General features: G+C 26.3%; 1 protein-coding gene across 1 annotated transcript in view; it reads left to right on the top strand.

Moving 5' to 3' along the window:
• LOC129753171 (uncharacterized) overlaps positions 1–18,071 on the top strand; it is a 55,249-nt gene extending 37,178 nt beyond the window's left edge. Inside the window, exons 4-5 of the mRNA XM_055748966.1 lie at positions 8,868–9,163; positions 17,615–18,071. Of these exons, the coding sequence (XP_055604941.1) occupies positions 8,868–9,163; positions 17,615–18,071 (753 nt within the window). The remainder of the gene's footprint in view (positions 1–8,867; positions 9,164–17,614) is intronic.
• The last annotated feature ends 4,054 nt before the right edge of the window (positions 18,072–22,125 follow it).

Here is a 22,125-nt window from a genome sequence, read left to right as displayed (position 1 = left end):
TAATTTTAATTTAATTTTAATTTAATTTTAATTTAATTTTAATTTAATTTTAATTTAATTTTAATTTAATTTTAATTTAATTTTAATTTAATTTTAATTTAATTTTAATTTATTTTTAATTTAATTTTAATTTAATTTTAATTTAATTTTAATTTAATTTTAATTTAATTTTAATTTAATTTTAATTTAATTTAAATTTAATTTTAATTTAATTTTAATTTAATTTTAATTTAATTTTAATTTAATTTTAATTTAATTTTAATTTAATTTTAATTTAATTTTAATTTAATTTTAATTTAATTTTAATTTAATTTTAATTTAATTTTAATTTAATTTTAATTTAATTTTAATTTAATTTTAATTTAATTTTAATTTAATTTTAATTTAGTTTTAATTTAATTTTAATTTAATTTTAATTTAATTTTAATTTAATTTTAATTTAATTTTAATTTAATTTTAATTTAATTTTAATTTAATTTTAATTTAATTTTAATTTAATTTTAATTTAATTTTAATTTAATTTTAATTTAATTTTAATTTAATTTTAATTTAATTTTAATTTAATTTTAATTTAATTTTAATTTAATTTTAATTTAATTTTAATTTAATTTTAATTTAATTTTAATTTAATTTTAATTTAATTTTAATTTAATTTTAATTTAATTTTAATTTAATTTTAATTTAATTTTAATTTAATTTTAATTTAATTTTAATTTAATTTTAATTTAATTTTAATTTAATTTTAATTTAATTTTAATTTAATTTTAATTTAATTTTAATTTAATTTTAATTTAATTTTAATTTAATTTTAATTTAATTTTAATTTAATTTTAATTTAATTTTAATTTAATTTTAATTTAATTTTAATTTAATTTTAATTTAATTTTAATTTAATTTTAATTTAATTTTAATTTAATTTTAATTTAATTTTAATTTAATTTTAATTTAATTTTTATTTAATTTTAATTTAATTTTAATTTAATTTTAATTTAATTTTAATTTAATTTTAATTTAATTTTAATTTAATTTTAATTTAATTTTAATTTAATTTTAATTTAATTTTAATTTAATTTTAATTTAATTTTAATTTAATTTTAATTTAATTTTAATTTAATTTTAATTTAATTTTAATTTAATTTTAATTTAATTTTAATTTAATTTTAATTTAATTTTAATTTAATTTTAATTTAATTTTAATTTAATTTTAATTTAATTTTAATTTAATTTTAATTTAATTTTAATTTAATTTTAATTTAATTTTAATTTAATTTTAATTTAATTTTAATTTAATTTTAATTTAATTTTAATTTAATTTTAATTTAATTTTAATTTAATTTTAATTTAATTTTAATTTAATTTTAATTTAATTTTAATTTAATTTTAATTTAATTTTAATTTAATTTTAATTTAATTTTAATTTAATTTTAATTTAATTTTAATTTAATTTTAATTTAATTTTAATTTAATTTTAATTTAATTTTAATTTAATTTTAATTTAATTTTAATTTAATTTTAATTTAATTTTAATTTAATTTAATTTAATTTTTATTTAATTTTAATTTAGTTTTAATTTAATTTTAATTTAATTTTTATTTAATTTTAATTTAATTTTAATTTAATTTTAATTTAATTTTAATTTAATTTTAATTTAATTTAATTTAATTTTAATTTAATTTTAATTTAATTTTAATTTAATTTTAATTTAATTTTAATTTAATTTTAATTTAATTTTAATTTAATTTTAATTTAATTTTAATTTAATTTTAATTTAATTTTAATTTAATTTTAATTTAATTTTAATTTAATTTTAATTTAATTTTAATTTAATTTTAATTTAATTTTAATTTAATTTAATTTAATTTTAATTTAATTTTAATTTAATTTTAATTTAATTTTAATTTAATTTTAATTTAATTTTAATTTAATTTTAATTTAATTTTAATTTAATTTTAATTTAATTTTAATTTAATTTAAATTTAATTTTAATTTAATTTAAATTTAATTTTAATTTAATATTAATTTAATTTTAATTTAATTTTAATTTAATTTTAATTTAATTTTAATTTTATTTTAATTTTATTTTAATTTAATTTTAATTTAATTTTAATTTAATTTTAATTTAATTTTAATTTAATTTTAATTTAATTTTAATTTAATTTAATTTAATTTTAATTTAATTTTAATTTAATTTTAATTTAATTTTAATTTAATTTAATTTAATTTTAATTTAATTTTAATTTAATTCTAATTTAATTTTAATTTAATTTTATTTAATTTTAATTTAATTTTATTTAATTTTAATTTAATTTTAATTTAATTTTAATTTAATTTTAATTTAATTTTAATTTAATTTTAATTTAATTTTAATTTAATTTTAATTTAATTTTAATTTAATTTTAATTTAATTTTAATTTAATTTTAATTTAATTTTAATTTAATTTTAATTTAATTTTAATTTAATTTTAATTTAATTTTAATTTAATTTTAATTTAATTTTAATTTAATTTTAATTTAATTTTAATTTAATTTTAATTTAATTTTAATTTAATTTTAATTTAATTTTAATTTAATTTTAATTTAATTTTAATTTAATTTTAATTTAATTTTAATTTAATTTTAATTTAATTTTAATTTAATTTTAATTTAATTTTAATTTAATTTTAATTTAATTTTAATTTAATTTTAATTTAATTTTAATTTAATTTTAATTTAATTTTAATTTAATTTTAATTTAATTTTAATTTAATTTTAATTTAATTTTAATTTAATTTAATTTAATTTTAATTTAATTTTAATTTAATTTTAATTTAATTTTAATTTAATTTTAATTTAATTTTAATTTAATTTTAATTTAATTTTAATTTAATTTTAATTTAATTTTAATTTAATTTTAATTTAATTTTAATTTAATTAATTTAATTTAATTTTAATTTAATTTTAATTTAATTTTAATTTAATTTTAATTTAATTTTAATTTAATTTTAATTTAATTTTAATTTAATTTTAATTTAATTTTAATTTAATTTTAATTTAATTTAATTTAATTTTAATTTAATTTTTAATTTAATTTTAATTTAATTTTAATTTAATTTTAATTTAATTTTAATTTAATTTTAATTTAATTTTAATTTAATTTTAATTTAATTTTAATTTAATTTTAATTTAATTTTAATTTAATTTTAATTTAATTTTTAATTTAATTTTAATTTAATTTTTATTTAATTTTAATTTAATTTTAATTTAATTTTAATTTAATTTTAATTTAATTTTAATTTAATTTTAATTTAATTTTAATTTAATTTTAATTTAATTTTAATTTAATTTTAATTTAATTTTAATTTAATTTTAATTTAATTTTAATTTAATTTTAATTTAATTTTAATTTAATTTTAATTTAATTTTAATTTAATTTTAATTTAATTTTAATTTAATTTTAATTTAATTTTAATTTAATTTTAATTTAATTTTAATTTAATTTTAATTTAATTTTAATTTAATTTTAATTTAATTTTAATTTAATTTTAATTTAATTTTAATTTAATTTTAATTTAATTTTAATTTAATTTTAATTTAATTTTAATTTAATTTTAATTTAATTTTAATTTAATTTTAATTTAATTTTAATTTAATTTTAATTTAATTTTAATTTAATTTTAATTTAATTTTAATTTAATTTTAATTTAATTTTAATTTAATTTTAATTTAATTTTAATTTAATTTTAATTTAATTTTAATTTAATTTTAATTTAATTTTAATTTAATTTTAATTTAATTTTAATTTAATTTTAATTTAATTTTAATTTAATTTTAATTTAATTTTAATTTAATTTTAATTTAATTTTAATTTAATTTTAATTTAATTTTAATTTAATTTTAATTTAATTTTAATTTAATTTTAATTTATTTTAATTTAATTTTAATTTAATTTTAATTTAATTTTAATTTAATTTTAATTTAATTTTAATTTAATTTTAATTTAATTTTAATTTAATTTTAATTTAATTTTAATTTAATTTTAATTTAATTTTAATTTAATTTTAATTTAATTTTAATTTAATTTTAATTTAATTTTAATTTAATTTTAATTTAATTTTAATTTAATTTTAATTTAATTTTAATTTAATTTTAATTTAATTTTAATTTAATTTTAATTTAATTTTAATTTAATTTTAATTTAATTTTAATTTAATTTTAATTTAATTTTAATTTAATTTTAATTTAATTTTAATTTAATTTTAATTTAATTTTAATTTAATTTTAATTTAATTTTAATTTAATTTTAATTTAATTTTAATTTAATTTTAATTTAATTTTAATTTAATTTTAATTTAATTTTAATTTAATTTTAATTTAATTTTAATTTAATTTTAATTTAATTTTAATTTAATTTTAATTTAATTTTAATTTAATTTTAATTTAATTTTAATTTAATTTTAATTTAATTTTAATTTAATTTTAATTTAATTTTAATTTAATTTTAATTTAATTTTAATTTAATTTTAATTTAATTTTAATTTAATTTTAATTTAATTTTAATTTAATTTTAATTTAATTTTAATTTAATTTTAATTTAATTTTAATTTAATTTTAATTTAATTTTAATTTAATTTTAATTTAATTTTAATTTAATTTTAATTTAATTTTAATTTAATTTTAATTTAATTTTAATTTAATTTTAATTTAATTTTAATTTAATTTTAATTTAATTTTAATTTAATTTTAATTTAATTTTAATTTAATTTTAATTTAATTTTAATTTAATTTTAATTTAATTTTAATTTAATTTTAATTTAATTTTAATTTAATTTTAATTTAATTTTAATTTAATTTTAATTTAATTTTAATTTAATTTTAATTTAATTTTAATTTAATTTTAATTTAATTTTAATTTAATTTTAATTTAATTTTAATTTAATTTTAATTTAATTTTAATTTAATTTTAATTTAATTTTAATTTAATTTTAATTTAATTTTAATTTAATTTTAATTTAATTTTAATTTAATTTTAATTTAATTTTAATTTAATTTTAATTTAATTTTAATTTAATTTTAATTTAATTTTAATTTAATTTTAATTTAATTTTAATTTAATTTTAATTTAATTTTAATTTAATTTTAATTTAATTTTAATTTAATTTTAATTTAATTTTAATTTAATTTTAATTTAATTTTAATTTAATTTTAATTTAATTTTAATTTAATTTTAATTTAATTTTAATTTAATTTTAATTTAATTTTAATTTAATTTTAATTTAATTTTAATTTAATTTTAATTTAATTTTAATTTAATTTTAATTTAATTTTAATTTAATTTTAATTTAATTTTAATTTAATTTTAATTTAATTTTAATTTAATTTTAATTTAATTTTAATTTAATTTCAATTTAATTTTAATTTAATTTTAATTTAATTTTAATTTAATTTTAATTTAATTTTAATTTAATTTTAATTTAATTTTAATTTAATTTTAATTTAATTTTAATTTAATTTTAATTTTATTTAATTTTTAATTTAATTTTAATTTAGTTTCAATATAATTTTAATTTAAATGTTAATATTTGCTTTATAGTTATATGGCACACTATTTCCAAGATTTCTTCTATGTTGGAAGTTAAAATTTCAAATCTTACTTAAATTTCATTTGGATTTATAGAAATCACTAAGAGATATTCGAAAACACAATTGTTCATGTTATTAGAAAGTTACTCATTTGAAATATATGTAATTTGGGGTAATATATAACTCAATTAGATGTTATGTGGTAATAATGCGTAGAATAAAACAAGTTTTGTGTTTTATTGTCGTGTTGTGTATCTAATACAAAAACTTTATACGCAGACGGCCAATTAATAATCGACCGTCGTTGATTCTGAAACTTGACGGCCATGATGTGTATTCAATTTTTATCACTCATCTGTTTGTTGCACCACTCCGGGATACAAACCATACAAAAGATACCAATGAAACACCTTTCTCGGTCTATTTCTCCTTATTTCCTCGTATCCAAACCCACACCGTAACCTGGATCGAAATTATGACGACCATCACGGCAGCTGCATTCAGACAAACGCGTTCCAGTTCCACTGCCTCCGTACACAAACGGCAACAACCTGGCCTGAATCGCCAATGTAAAATCTTGCTTCTGGTTCGTATAAAGGTCCTTTGCTTACTGCCTCGTTTAGCTCGTTCATCGAGTTTATCCGTTCGTTGCACTCTTAGCTTAGATCAGTCTATTCGATGTTAACTATAACCTAAAGCTTAGAATGCCACATTGCCCTGATTGATAGTGCTCTATTCGCCCCAGGTCAACAAATTTAAGTAAATACGCGTTTTAAAATTGATTAAAGTGAAAAATCAAAAATTTTATGGTGGTTAAAATTGAGAAACAATGTGTAAACCATGTTGCAGTGCGTACATTTCAGATCAGGTCATAAAAGCTTATTTCGTGGTGCTCAAAAATTATTTTTTTTTGTCACTTGAGAACCTAGCTGGTTATTATTTAATATTTTTGTAAAGACGAAAAAGATATTTCTTTTTTGATGAAAAATTAATACTATAGGTAGTACGAAACAAATCCTCATGAACATTTGTTTAAGAAAATACGTACTTTGGTAGAAAAAAAGGAGTGCTTATAATGCCCTGGGTGCTCGTTATGCTCTTATCTTCCCTATCATTTGAAATCAATTTCAGCATCAATCAGGAACAACTATTTTTAAAAGAGAACTGCAACTGGCGTTTGAAATTTCAATACTAAGATGATTTCATCTTATGTAGTGTAACTTGATCTTTAAATTTGTTTATTTAAGATCTGAAATTTTAACTTTGTGTTTGTAAGTTTAATGAGTTCATTGATTATGCCAAAATTTATGTTTTTTTGGTATGGATTATCCACCTGCTACTCTTCCAAAGTGGGGAGGGCTCACGAACTTCCATAAATACATTGTTGGTATCTAAATAACGTCACTTACCGCGCATGTAGCTCCATTTATTAATAAAAATATGACAAAATAACATGTCTCCTTTCCTACGTCGCCCTGAAAAACGGAGTGTCTCAATTTACTCGTATGCAAACAACCTCTCTCATAAACAATGGCCCCTTTTGATTGATAAGTACTCGATTAATGCTATTTAAAATATGCCCTTTCCTCTTCCCACCCACCCCCACTACTTGGAGGAGGCAGGCGTTTCTTATAATCATACCCATTTTTTCGTTCACAAAACACCTCTCATATCGAATTTGATTCCATTGGATGGTAAGCCCTCCCACCATTATACTCATTGGAAAAAAGGTGGTGCCTCAAATACAAAAAGAACCATTTCTTTCAAAGAATTGTATCATCGCTTCTTATATCCCCAATGAAAAAATTCAATGGTTTCAAATAATCATATATCTATTTCTCGTTTCATTTCATTTCAAGTTATGCCAGAAATTGTAAAGGAAAATCAACTCCCCACACTGGAAGGACGAAGTAGTACCACTGATCACACTGACATGACACTTAGAACAAAAATGTGATCATTTTCTATCTAATTTTTCCACCTATCGTCGGTATTGCGAATCTGGCAAAATTAGACAAATTCCCGTTTAGTACGATTGTATCGTCGAAAATGTCTATTTTTTCTTGAATGTTTGGTGGCTCTTACCATTTGGGATAGCACTTTATCAAAAGCGATCGTTGCGAACTCTGGAATCGATATTGAGTACCTACTGCTAGATAAATTATCCAACATACGAAATCGAGTGTCCAGACAGTATGGTCAGTGGTGGTACTATATATTTATAGAAATCGTTTTTTTGTTTTAAAATACCCTTCCATGAAAAATTTGTTTCTATTTGATCTAACTGTTCTCGAGATAAGCAAGAAAAATGGGAACCAAATATTCAAAGAAACATATACCTAATACACTCCCATGTCAATGTCGGTTTTATTAGCTCGATTTGTTCTTTAGTCAGAGCCGTAGGAACGGGGGGGGGAGGTTGGTGGTTAACCCCCCCCCCCCCCCCACGAGCGTCCAAAAAAACAAGCGAGGTATTCTACTCTACACTCAAAAATTTTAAATTCATAATGATTGTAACCATCCATTTGATGGGTTACAATGAGATTTTGGTTTGTGGGTCAATTTGGATGTAATTTTGTTTATTATTTATTTTGTTTGTAAAATTATTCGGCTGGTGTCATTCGCGTTTCTATTCATTTTGTTTATTTATCTATTTGATTATTTATTTGAATAGGAGTTTGTTATTTATTAGTTTTCATTTTGTTTGTTTTCTTATATTTATCATATTATTATATTTTTTCATAATTTTGTGTTAATTTTGTTATTAGAGTTATTTTTTTATATGGGATGCACAGAGTAGGCGTAAATGTTAACCGTTTGTAAGTCCGACACCAGCCATCTTTGTAAATAGTTTTTAAGCGTTCGTGTTCATCGTATTCAACGAAGGGGACAGCAACACCACAAGCGGGAAGTGGAAAAGGATAGGAAGATAACAAAAAAATCGATAAATACGGGCTGCGCCTGTAGCTCGTGGCTGATTTGAAGAAAGTTTGGGTTCGGGTCGAGTGGTTTTTATAAGCGACAGCGACGTCACGTGCCCAAAGTGACCACGTTTCTACCGCAATCGGGAGGCCAGACCCCCATCCGTTTCTTGTACCGAAATCAACGATCAGCTAGAGGACTACACGATTCGTTTTCCTAGCTGGTCGGCCGAGTGAGGTTTAGTGTAGAGGATACCAGAAAGTTATTTGTTCCCCAGTGCCGGTATCACTATTGCCGCTTTATAAAAGACACCGGTGTTCCGTGAGTGCAGTAAGGTCGTGCTAAGTGCCCCCACGTTACAACCCCAACGGCACTGTCGGCAATAGTGTGGCCTGGAGGAACCCCATCTGGGTATCCAACCGCCGACCGCTTCCGTTAGTGCCCACTCGGTAGTGTTAGACACTCACGTGATAAGTGCACAAGTGACCCTCCCCGGACCGCATCGAAACATAAGGCCTTCACCCGATACACTAAGGCCAAGTTGTCGCTCGGCTTGCCCCAAGGGGGTGAGCTGCACCGTTCCCGATATTCCGGAATCCCGTTTCGACGTCGCCAAGCTGTCCCCCAACGAGTCGACCAACGCAGAACGGCCGCAGCGAGATCCCGATCGAAGAAAAAAAGCGCAAGTACCTAAACGTTATACAATTAATTAATAAAAAAGGTTCGAACATATTGCAGTTAAAAAAAAACCCTCTGTTACAATACACAACACATTTAAAAAACCAGTTTAAAAATTGTAAGGTCTATTAACATCCGAATTGGTGTGATTTTTGTTTAGTTAAAGTGCATTCCCTAAGTTCACATTTCGTTTAAAATCCTCGTAGTAAAAGTCCGCCCATAAACCAGATGTTTAGTTTGTTTTGTGAGGTTGTAATTAAAAGTCCTCCTTGAGATCCAGTTCAGTACTATTACTTCCCCTTTGAGCTAGCACAGGGAAGTAGGGTTTCTACGACTCTAACATGATAATAGAGTAAAGTTATTCAAGAGTAGAGATGTACCGAATATTTGGTCGGCCGAATATTCGGCGCCGAATACCGCCGAAAAACCGTTAAGCCGAATATTCGGCTAACCGAATAGTTGAGCTAAGTATTCGGCCGAATAGGCCGAATAGGCCGAATATCTACTACGGACTTGTAAATTTTTCAAATAATTTTGGATAATTTATAAAATATCCAAAAGTAATGTTGTAAAAGCTACACAATCATTAAAAACTTATGGTTTCAGCAAAACATCTAAGGTGTATCCGCGTATCTTTCACTGTGGATCGTACAGGAGAATGCTGAACGATATCGCTTTAAACTTTGATTATAGTTGATTTCAGATTTTCAGGATATATTCAGGCTTGCCCATAAATCCAGTAAAGAATTCAGATAAGTCAAATCTGGCCGAGATGTCCATATATTGTTTAAAACTTTCCGAGTTTCGCTCGGGTTTATTCAGATTGTTTGCTAAATCTATATATATAAAAATGAATTTCTGTCTGTCTGTCTGTCTTTCTGTCTGTCTGTCTGTCTTTCTGTCTGTCTGTCTGTCTGTCTGTCTGTTCCCTATAGACTCGGAAACTACTGAACCGATTTGCGTGAAACTTGGCAGGTGGGGGTATTGGAGGCAGGGGAAGGTTCCTATTATGGTTTGAGACCCCTCCCCCTAACAGGAAGGGGGGAGGGGCCTCCCAAACAATAGTCAATTTTTTGCATAACTCGAGAACCAATCAAGCAAACGGTATCAAATTTGGCATGGGGTGGTATTTGGGGACGGGGAATATTTCTATGAATATAAGGTACCCCTTCCTCCTCTCAGTGGGGTGATAGGAAAGGAGGAAGGGGGCTACCTTAGAATTTTTCATATAACTCGAAAACTAATCAAGATATTGGAACCAAATTTGGCATGGTATGGTATTTGGATACGACAAATATTACTACGATTATCTGGGACCCCTCCCTCTTTCCAGTAGGGACATATAAAGGGGGGAGGGGGCCTCTTTTATAATTTTTACATAACTCAATAACTAATTAAGCAAATGGAACGAAATTTGGCATGGGCGGGTATTTGGGAACGTGACATATTCTTATGATTATTTAAGACCCCTTCCTTTTTCCAGCGGGAGAAAGGAAAGAGGGAGGGAAGTTTCATACAGTTATTACTGCATTTCTCAAGAACTACAACAGCAAATGGAGCCAAATTTGGCATGGAACAATATTTGGGTACGAGAAATTCTTCTATGAATATTTGGTATCCCTCACTCCTTCAAAGAGATGGATGAAAAGGGGGGGGGGGGGGAGAGGTCTCCCTTACAATTTTCAGTATAACTAGAGAGTTGATCGATCAAATTGAACCATATTTGGCATGTGAGGATATTTGGATACGAGAAATGTTTCTATTATAAATTGAGGCCCCATCTTTTTTAGCGGAAAGATATAAAGGAAGAAAGGGGGGCTTCCATACAATGTTTTTGCATAACTCGAGAATTAATCGAGCAAATGAAACCAAATTTGGCATCAAAAAGCATTTGAGTACGAAAAATACTTTTTCTATGTGAAACAATTCCTTTCTTGCAATAGGATGATAGAATTAGGAATATAGGAGGGGAAGAGGAGGCTTACATTTAACTTTTTTTTACAAAATCCGAGAAATGGACAAAACTTAACATGAAAATCATTTTGGTATGATTCTATGATTATATGACACATTTTCAGTGAGTAGGTACAAAGGAGGAGGGAGGTGAACCCTATACAATTTTATTAGCATAAGTTCTCAACGAATAAGTTCTAACGAAGCCAACAAATGGACACAAATATGACATGGAAAAGTACTTGGTTACGAGATATGTTTCTACGATTGTTTTAGACCCTTACGCTTTACAGCGTAGAGTGGGGAAGAAAGGAGAAGGTTCCATATATATTTCGTTGTAAAGCTTAAAAACTTATCAACCAATCAATGGAACTATATTTGATATAAGAGGATTTTCGGGAACGAAAAAAATGGGTATGATTATTATAGATCACGACCTCCATTCAGCAGGAGGTGAAAAAAAGAACAGGGGAGGGGGCTCTCTTATCAGTTTTTAGCATAAATCTAGAACATATCAAGCAAAAACAACCATATTTTATAAGTTAGATTGTTTGCGTACGATTAATTTGGGCCCTCCCAGCTCAGGGTGAAGTTTAAAGAAACAGATTAAAATTATCAGATCTTTAACACAAATTTATAGCTCAAGATTCAAAAAATTAGTTTCAGTCATCTTTGTACTGTAATTCAAAACTCCATCTGCAGCTCTCATTTTATAGCGGTTGCTTTAGAATTATGTTATAATTTGATTTAAAATAATGCCAACAAAACAATAAAAATTTGAACAATTTCTGAAAATACTATTTGTTTTTGAAAGGTGTAGCAAAGCACACCGGGTCAGCTAGTCAAATATAAAATTCAAATTCCACTTTAAAATTTTTAAGATTTTGTGTTCAAAAACGATTTTTCAAAAAATGAAAAATATACTTAAATTTTACCCTTTTTTCAAAAATCGTACTGTATGCATGACTGTGTGGAAACGTGTGGTTGAAAGTATGGTATGCATCAGTTTAAAAATCATCTATCTTTTCAACAACTTTTTGAAGATATTTTGCTCAAATTTGACCTTTATCTAATTCAGTATCAGAGAAGCAATTTCAAATAGCTTGGCATCTGTTTTGACATGTTTTATCCCACATTTCATAGGAACGCAATCTCTTTGGTAATAAACGCCCTAGAAGCGACTAGTCATCTGATGTCTTTTCAGTTATTGGTGACGTTTTAAAAATCAGAAAGACACTACTCCAAAAATTTCTCATTATCATTATCATCAGATAATATCATCTGGTTGGAAATAATCGACTAAAATACATGAGGGCATCAATATGGAAGAAATAGAAAGCATTGAAATAATCGCTTAAGTTTTTCTCATTAAAAACTCAATAGAATATTCGACCGAATATTCGGCCGAATAGTTGAAAAGGTCAATGTTCGCTATTCGGCTGTTCGCCGAATACCACTAGTCGGTACATCTCTATTCAAGAGTAACAATCTAGACTAAAGCCTAATGCCAAAACCTCAAAAACCCATCCCAAGTTCAAAATTCTGCTACAATTTTTCAAAATTTTCTCACTTGTTCATAAAAATTCAGGTCTGAATATCAAATTTTAAAGAAAACCATTTTGGAGGCTCTGGTTCCATTTTCCCTTAACCAAAATTGTTTCTCTATTTTTGTATTTCTGATTCTATACCCGGTTGAGGATTCTTGATTTTCATTTTGAATAATCATAAGAAAAGAGGAAATGAGAAGCTGCTTTGAAATCCTAGTTTAGATTTGGTTTTGCATTTCATACCAATTTTGAATCACATTTTTCGCAAATCATCTGCATTTTCAATATTTTGATAATATTTTCCAAATATAAAAAAACAAGAATTTTATTTTAAATTCAAATTATTAGTTCTTCAACTTAATATTACACCAAATTTATACATAAGCTTCTAAATGGCGATACAAAATTGAAAACTCAGATTCAAATTCATCGTTTGAAATTCATATTTTAATTCAGATTAGATTCACAATACAGATTAAAAATAAATAATTGATATAATGAATTAAGATTAAACCAGAACTTCAGAATTCACATTTTACATTCATGAACGAAGGCTCTTAAATTTGTCTCTTAAACTCCTGGTCTAGAATGAAAATTCAAAAATCGTATTTTTTGTACATTTCAGAAATCGTATGGAAATTCGGAAACAAATTCAAAGTTCAATTTTTGAATTTAGGTTCAGAATAGCAGATTCAAAATTCAGAAAAAGATTTAGGTTGTAAATGAGTTTTTCCACAAGTATAAAATTTTATTCAAGAATATCATCCACAGGATTTTCATGATAAAATTGATTCTTTATAAAAAAAAATATTTACTGTTAAGGAATCAGGTACCTGATCTTTACCTTAAAAAAAACTGCACAAAATTCTTTATTTTCACGGTATATTGTTTAACATTATTAATATTACGGTTTAAAAAAAAAATCAAACTAAAATCAAAGATTTGGTTCAAGCTAGCCTGAAGTAAATTGGATTCGGAAAAATTTTATCATCATCTTTGTTTTTGGATTTTTTATATTTTCATTAAAGGTAAGAATCTTGGAATTTGAAAAGGAGTTTGTAAGATTGGGTTTGTTTGATTTAAGTATAGAATAAGTTTATTTAAGAAATTGAAGGCTACCTTAAAAAGAACTTCTTTTATGCTCAAACTATTATTGAGTACTTAAAAATGAATAATCATACAGTAACAAATATGTTTTGATTTTTTTATTCGTGCATCGTTGGGCAAAAATCATAGGTAAAATTCAGTCTTCAAACCCCCCCCCCCCATGAGTCGGTTCTTCCTACGGCCCTGTCTGCAGTTATATAAAAAAAAACTGTATGGAAGCCCCCCTCCTATTTCCCCATTGGGATGAGGAAGAGGTCTCAAAAATCATTAGAACATTTATCGTACCAAAATACCCTCCCTTGCCAAATTGAATGCAATTTGCTCAATTAGTTTTTGAGTTATGTAAAAATTATGAAAGAGGTCTTCTCTCCATTTGCTACCTCCCTTCTGAAAAGAGGGAGGTGTCTCAAATAATCAAAGAAATATTCTGAAAGCGTTGGCTAGTATTCCAAAGGTTCTAAAGGAAATTTTAAGAGATTTTCCTTTATCACTAAGGATTCTGCTACGTCATGTCAGTGAAGAAATCCGGGATTAGGTAATTAAGGTGTGCTGGATGATTTTGAAATGGAGCACGCTAGCATAAACTGAAGCTTATGAATAGTCAAAACCAAAAATCAATGACCAACTTTATTTCAAGCTTAGGTATATGAATTGTATGGATGTTTAAATGTGCAGAAATTTCTTCTTCCATACAAATTTCCATACAAAATTGAAACGCGCTGCTCTAACTCAGAAATCAACCAAATCATCTGGAATCATACACTGATACTTGATAACCCAAAAGTCATCGAAAAAACATATGGGAGCAAAAAAATCATTTATGCAGTGGTCTAATGTACTAAAATACGAATTGAAGGTTAAAAAGATAAGAAGTTTAACAATATTCACTACTTTTTAAAATGATTTAAGTACTTGCAACTGAAAAAGCATATTCTAATATTCAAATTTTTTTACACTGGTTGTTTAAAAAGATTTTAAAAAAGCCTTTTCTGAAGATATTACAAATACACGCAAAAAATTGAAATTGGATTTTTTCAGCACTAGTCGTAAATTTATATCCAACGTTAATTACGTCGAGTGTTAAAAAAAACCGAGTTTGCAGCGAGTAGCATACAAAATTTTATAGAAATTCTAAACATCGGCTTGAAAATCCATTAATTAACCTACAAGAAGCCCATTTTAACAAATATACGCATGGTGACGATCATGCCAATGTTCTGACGATTGTTGATCAATTAAGTCGTGCACTGTACTTATCACGGGAAATGCAAGAAATGTTCACATTTCCCTTTGAATCGCATTGAATTGTTTTTCAAATAAAAATTAAGGCAAAGAAGGTTACGTATCATAATTATTCAACATCAACATGTCAAACTTTCACAAGGGCTGGAAATTCAAAATTTTATTACAATTTACACATTTGTTGAAAACAGCGCATTTGAAAAACTATTTCCTACAAAAAAAATTGTTGTCGTTTTAATTTATTACAGATAGAACTAGTTGTTAAGAAATATGTTAAAACCAAATACCTTCTTTGTCACTGTTCGTAGAAACAATATGAAAATAATAAAACACAAGCTTAACTGAAAATTTTCAAAAGTCTCCTTCGATTTTCAATTATCATCTGCCAAATACGTTTTTTTATTCAAAAACTTTCGGTTGATCTATTTTCTTTAACATATTGCGGGCCATATACGAGATATCTCGTTTTTCGCTTGTCGCAGGTGTGTTACACTTATGCCGTTTTCGTTTTTCTCCACTGGCGCGGGGCAAAACTTTCTCTGAATAAACAAACAGAATCGTCATCCGGGACGATGCAAATATATGGTTGCTATAGTCAACCTTATGCTTACCCCCAACACTGACAATTTCTACGGGTTGCAACCGCCTGCTTGAGGTTCAAACCTCGGGCAAAACTAGTGGACTTCTGAATTAATAAACGAACACAATAACAGCATTTCGGGCAAAACTCGTGGACAACTAGGTTACCACTGCTAATAAACGAAAACACTATTAGAAGCATAACTCAAATGCTATGCATTTCAAAATGGAACTTTATGTAAAAAAAAAATAAACACAATACTATGGATACTTCATTGATACTAAATTTGAAGAAATTCTTGAAGTGGATTGTAATATAAAGAATGCCTAATTTTGGGTGTTTCCCGGTTAAGATTTCTCGCGGTCCTTACGCGGTGTTAACAGCTTCAACCCCTCCCTCGTATTTCTTATATTTAAAAGTTTTTTCTGTTTTGAAATACCTTACGAGATGTAAAATCTTTATTGTTACTTTTTTAAATAACTGATCACTGATTATATCGAATTTAACATCAAGTATAACATTTGTTGAAAATCATTCTCGTCTTGATTAAAATCTTCACCGAAACAACGGAAGAAAATTCGCAAACATGCGTCAGCTGTTTAAAATGTTTATTCCACAAAACAAAAACAAAGCTGAGCTCATTTTTTTCCTCTCGCTGAACATCTGTTTCAGATTATCATAAACGGTTGCAAACCGGAAAGCAGTTTGGGACGATGATAAAATACTCACCATTGCCGATCACAATAAAGCTGAACCTGAGATTTTATCTATTGGTCTGGCATTTTCCGGGTTTTTTGTTTTTTTCTTCTTATTTTTTCGTCGCTGTCCTCTCAAAGGTCATTCAAAGATGGATGATGAATTATAAACCGGGCCTGAGGGTTCGATTGCCATCAATATTATTCACGTAAATATTTTCGTTTGCCCTTTTTTTTTATGCACGGTTATTTTTATTTACAACGGGTGTCTTTTTCTGCTGCTGGTTGGTTTTCCAATTTTCTTCCGCGATCTTCCCGAGAAACTTAATTATATTTGTGACGTGACTTTTTTTTTCTCTTCTATTTTACAGAAGACGACTCCGAGTGACACACACTGAGATTAGTGTATGGGATGGCGCGGAAAAATGATTACAACACAGACTCGCACCTCGCGATACTTTTTATCTTCTTTTTGATGCTCCTTTCGATTCTGTTATAGCAGCTTTCCGGCTATTACACTTTTAAAAATAGCCATATTTCAATTTACGGGGAACACATCTTTCAATCAGAACTTTTCGACTTTTGAAAAACACCAATTATTTTGATGGTTAGTTTTCTCATCACGCGGCGGAAGGTTGGAACCCTTTCTAGGGTATTATATCATCGTTTGAGGGGTGAAATTTGCAAATTTTCACTATCATGGCGCCCCGTCACGCTTTAATATCTTGAATCACCTTCACTTTCAACTCAAAGACAAATCTTTTACATCTTCTTTGACCTCATCTTGGCCACTCTGCAACGGCCTCAACTCAACAACGGAAACAACAAGCCAAGTGGGAACAATAACAACAAATTTAAATAATAAACGGGTCGTTTGATCTCTCGGCTCGGCTCGCTTCCCACTGCACTACGGATTTCCTCGGTTTTCGTCTTATGGACGATGGGCAGCTGCCAAGCAAGAGGACGCACCGCGGTCTCCTCAAAAATCTGCGTCCGAAACGGCCACAGGGTCATACACCGAAAATAACAATCATCACTTGTTTTGCACCATTTTTATTTAATTTTTGCGGTTATCACCAATTTATTCCCGAAGCTATTTTTTCTCAACTTTCAGCCTCAACGGAGCCGTTACACAAATCTTCCTTGAATCCCTTTCCCACCTCAAGGGGTCAATCGAAAAACTTAGAGGATCCGCGCCAAAGTCGGACACGTGGATGCCTTTGGCATTCGAAATGAGAAAAGTAACGCGCACGCCACTGACCTGAGAGTACTACTCACGCGCGCGGTTTCCGAAACACCGATCAACCGTCAACGTCTTATCACTCGATTAGCGGAGACAGAACTGAAGAATGCAACGCGGAACGACCGTGTCAAGACCTACCCGAAAAAAAAGAACAACCGCCGCCATCGGCCGACAGCAGTCAACGCCATGCCGATGCCAACAATCCCAACAATCTCACCCCCCTTGCTATCAACAATCTAACTATCCGACGACAACCATCCGACGACCAACAACTGTGCTCTGCTCGCTTAGCTAGGGTTCCGTTCACAGAAACCCGAGTCACTCGGCGGCATCCGAGCAGGCACTCTCGGAAAATCCGAAACCGAGTGAACCGAAATCAACCCACAACAAGTTTGGCGCCCAAAATTCGGCCGCCCCCCCAAAACAACTGTGGATGGATGCTGGAGGCTGCTGCAATCATACCGAACAAGTCTTCAATGGCATTCATTGAGTCATTTTTTGGGTTCCGTCCTTCCCTAAATAACAACAGCTGTTGGGCTGGTTGAGCATCATCTCCAAATACCAGCAAAACATACAGAGGTAGGCCAACTTGTGGATGCTCGGTTGGCCGGCTGCTGTCGGTTTGCTTATCAATGAAAATGGCGCGCATGCACAGCACTCAGCCGGTGGAACTCAGCTAGAAGGGATGCCGTCCGGCGGGAAAACTGCCATTAGGTCGTCTCTCGGGAAAATGAAATAATGAATCTAGTGGGTAGACCATACATAAAAAATGTAAAATGTTTATTTTTCAGAAAAAAAACTGAATTGTACTATGTTTCAAAAATTTTAGATTTAGGTTCATTGAAATTTCTTTATTTTTAAACTATAAGTACATAGGGTGGGTGTTCCTAATTTCGCATGTGTGCCTAATGTTAACATACCGTTTGATATTGACTGTTTGTAACGTTATCTTCCACTTTTTACAACTTTAAAAATGATAATGTAACGGATCAGGTGAACTTTCATTTTACAAAAAAAAAAAAGATTTCTTACTTATAGAATATTTATTTTAATCCTGTCTTTGTGTCAAAGTAGAGGAGAAGCGGGTTATATGCGCCTATTAAGCAGAATACTGATGCTGGAAATGCTAGAAACTGTTAACTTTCATACGACAATCCTGAAGTTTTATAAAAATCTATTTCTTTTATTATTTTATAGAATAAAACAAAAGTTAGGGTTGCCATATTATGGAGACAATTCATCTATAAGAAAAACTTTTTCAAATATGTTTTGAGATCTTTAGTTCTCTCTTAAGGTGTTAATTAGAGCTTATATTCGAAGTTTTAATGATAACAATCATATATTTATTCTATTTAACCTATTATTTTAGCAAAGCGGCATTTTACAAACATGATGGGGGCATAAAAAACACTCTCAGATTCTACATTCCAATCATTAAATATGAAACCATCATAAAAGCTAAAATTTGTATCTAAGGAAGTATCTAAGGAAGTATCTAAGGTTAATTTGAATAAGAAACAAAAACCACCCAACCTTTTTGTTTTGAGCTTCTTTACGTATAGTTTTTTAAAGTCAAAATATTACATCAAAAGGGTATCAGAATCTTGTATGAATTTTTAAATTTTTTTGAGTTGGTAAATTCATAAAATTCTTTTTTGCGTTATGTTCAAAGCGTATTACCCCCAAAAGGCCTTGATTAGATATGATGTCTTGTCAGCTATTTCGTCAAACGGTCGTAGGCGCATTTAATCCGATAGGCCCATTTAGGAAACCTTTCCCCTATGCCATAGGTCGGAAACCTGCGGCTCGCGAGCCACATGCGGCTCTTTAGATGTAAAGCTGCGGCTCTTTAGGTCGAGAAGAGAATTTTAAAATTTCATCCGTTGTTGGAACAAGTGGAAAGAACCAAATAGCATACTAGCATTTTCAAGCCTAATTTTACATTTTTTGCCTTCTTCTGGTTTTGGAAACATCAGCCTCTCTTCTGTTATCAATCAACGTAACTCTCATTAAATTTTATATGTTAAGCTCTCGCAATCACTTTTTTGCCTTCTATAAAGATTAATCAGTTGAAATTTCCAAAATCTTAAACATAACAAAAAATATTTACAACTTTGACGCGTAAAAACATAAACATATTGGAAAAGCCACCTCAATCCTGTCATATTTGAATTCAAAACGATAATTTTAATGTATTTAAATATTGATACCTCATTAGCATTCCAGATTGTCCGGTTTGCCCGGGGCTTGCCCAGATTTTTATGATGAATAGGTCGCATTTGCTCGGATATTACCCGGTCTTGGGTTTCAAATTTTAAATCCAAATGCCCGGATTTGCTAGCCTGGAAACGTTCAGAAAGATTCTGGAAAGCCTTCTCAATAAAAAACGGGTCAAAAAAAGTGAGTAGATACAATAATTTCAAATACAAAATTCCAAACTAAAAATTAAGAATTACAAATTAAATTTTGAAAGCTTTTCAAACTCGAATCAGCATTGAGAATGAATGAAATTTTCAATTTTGAAAATCTATTTGTAAAACTTAATCACAGGCTGTTAAAGTCTCTATAATTCAAAAACAAACAAATGAAAATCATAGGCCTAATACTTGTTATCAATAACTTAATTGACCTTTTAGCCCCGAAGCAGTTTTTTTATAATTAAAATGGATGAATTGAAAGAAAAAATGTAAAGAATTGAGTCTTTGAACACATTTAAAAGTTCAAGTGTGATGCGTGCAGCCAAATTTTGAACGAAGTTCCAGTAGCAGACTTTTTTTTCATTTTCAATTCAGAATTTATCACCGAGAATTATGTTCATTAGTTATTGTTTTGAAACTTTTAAAGTTCCTATCCTTGAACTTCTATGAAGGCTAGAAATCACATCACTGACCACATTATTACAGATTTATACTGGTCAAGGAGCAGCAGCTTTAGCAAGCATTGAAGAATAATAGAGAATGTATTGAATTTCATGTTTGATTTAATACTGAAGAATCACATGTGACATAAAATGAGATTTTTGAATTTTCCAAATTCTATAAATTCTGGAGACAAGTTCGCTTGATGTCATGAAGTTCGAAAATTCTACCAGTTGTCAGGAGCATAGTTTTTGTTAAAAATTTCGACTACATAAATTTAAGTTGAATTTTACCTCATACTTCTGAATTTAGGGAAGCATTAGCTAAGTCTGGGGAATGTCTTAAAAAAGCTTGATAATCTCATGAAAACTCATTTGATTTTTTTAAGCTTTTGTTTGTTGAAGAAATTATAAATATTTTGCTTTTGTAAATATGTTCAAACCTTTCACTTCAACACTTTAATGTATACTTTCATTAAAGCTTCTTGACTCGATATTTGCCAAAGAATTAATATTGATTTACAATTTAAAAGAAAAATCCAAAAGTTGAAAAAAACTCTAATGGGTTTAAAGTTATTTTCGTAAACCTTATGTTCAATGATCATTCATATATTCTGATTAAAAAAAACGAATACAAAAATCTTGGCTGGCTCTTTCAAACATTGAAATTTTGAAAATTTGAAGTTTTTGGCTCTTTCGACTCAAAAGGTTGCCGACCACTGCCCTATACCCAAATTGAATGAAATTAATAGGTAGCATTTTTCTAAATAAAAACCACTTTTTTAGAAATGGAAGATTAAAACTGAATTTGTCAACCGATTTTTTTTTATTGTTCGTCGGATTGTTTTTTATCATGATTTTAGTAATTAGTATGTTGGAATCATGATTTTTCATTTAAAAACTAAAAAAAAGGTTTTGTCCACAATTAGGAACACTATTTTCAATGTGTTTCTAATAATGGACAAAGAGTATTCCGAACTATATCAAAGTGAAATGAATATCATTGACTTAAGGTTGTTAAAACAAATTGTGTCTTTACTTAATTTTCAACGAACTGTTAAAATAAACTGTTTTAGTTAAAACATGACACTCTATTTTTCCTTTAGTGCATTTCAAAGCTAAAGTTGTCGAAAACATATTTTTGAAAGGTTGTATAGAGCGCACCCTACGCGACAGAAAAGAAAACCATCAAGTTACAGAGAGCTTCTCATCGACAACAGATTTCAAAGAAAAAAATCTTAATAAAATACGTTGCATACCGTCAACTGGGGCATCATGCCACACTTTTCGACTTCAATCGCTTCTAAAAACTTGATGTCCTCAGATAATCATACCGATTGTACATCTAAAGTTTGAAGGTTCATGGCACATCAGGTTGACAAATTTCAGAAATTTTTTGGGTTTCACCAGTTATTTATAAATTTACAAAAACATGCCATTTTCACCCTACTATGAAAAAAGGATAAGTGGCAATAAACTTTGTTTTTGATGAAAAATCAATTGAAAACGTTTGAAAGTTTAAAGTTATTGATATATTTGTGATGTACCAATGTATTTGTGATTTACGAAGCACCAATTGCAGTTATTTTTGGTTTTGTTCGAATTAAATTTTACATTTTTCGGACAAAAATGTAATTAAAGAATGAGCAGCACGCATAAAAAGCAAAACCAAAATTTTACTACCTAAAATCATAAAACTTTATGGAATTTGAAATTGAAAAAAACGCGTGATACAAAACAGT

This window comes from Uranotaenia lowii, chromosome 3 (genome assembly GCF_029784155.1).
Source record: "Uranotaenia lowii strain MFRU-FL chromosome 3, ASM2978415v1, whole genome shotgun sequence".
In the NCBI taxonomy this organism is placed as follows: domain Eukaryota; kingdom Metazoa; phylum Arthropoda; class Insecta; order Diptera; family Culicidae; genus Uranotaenia; species Uranotaenia lowii.
This window is presented reverse-complemented; position numbering and strand designations above follow the sequence as displayed.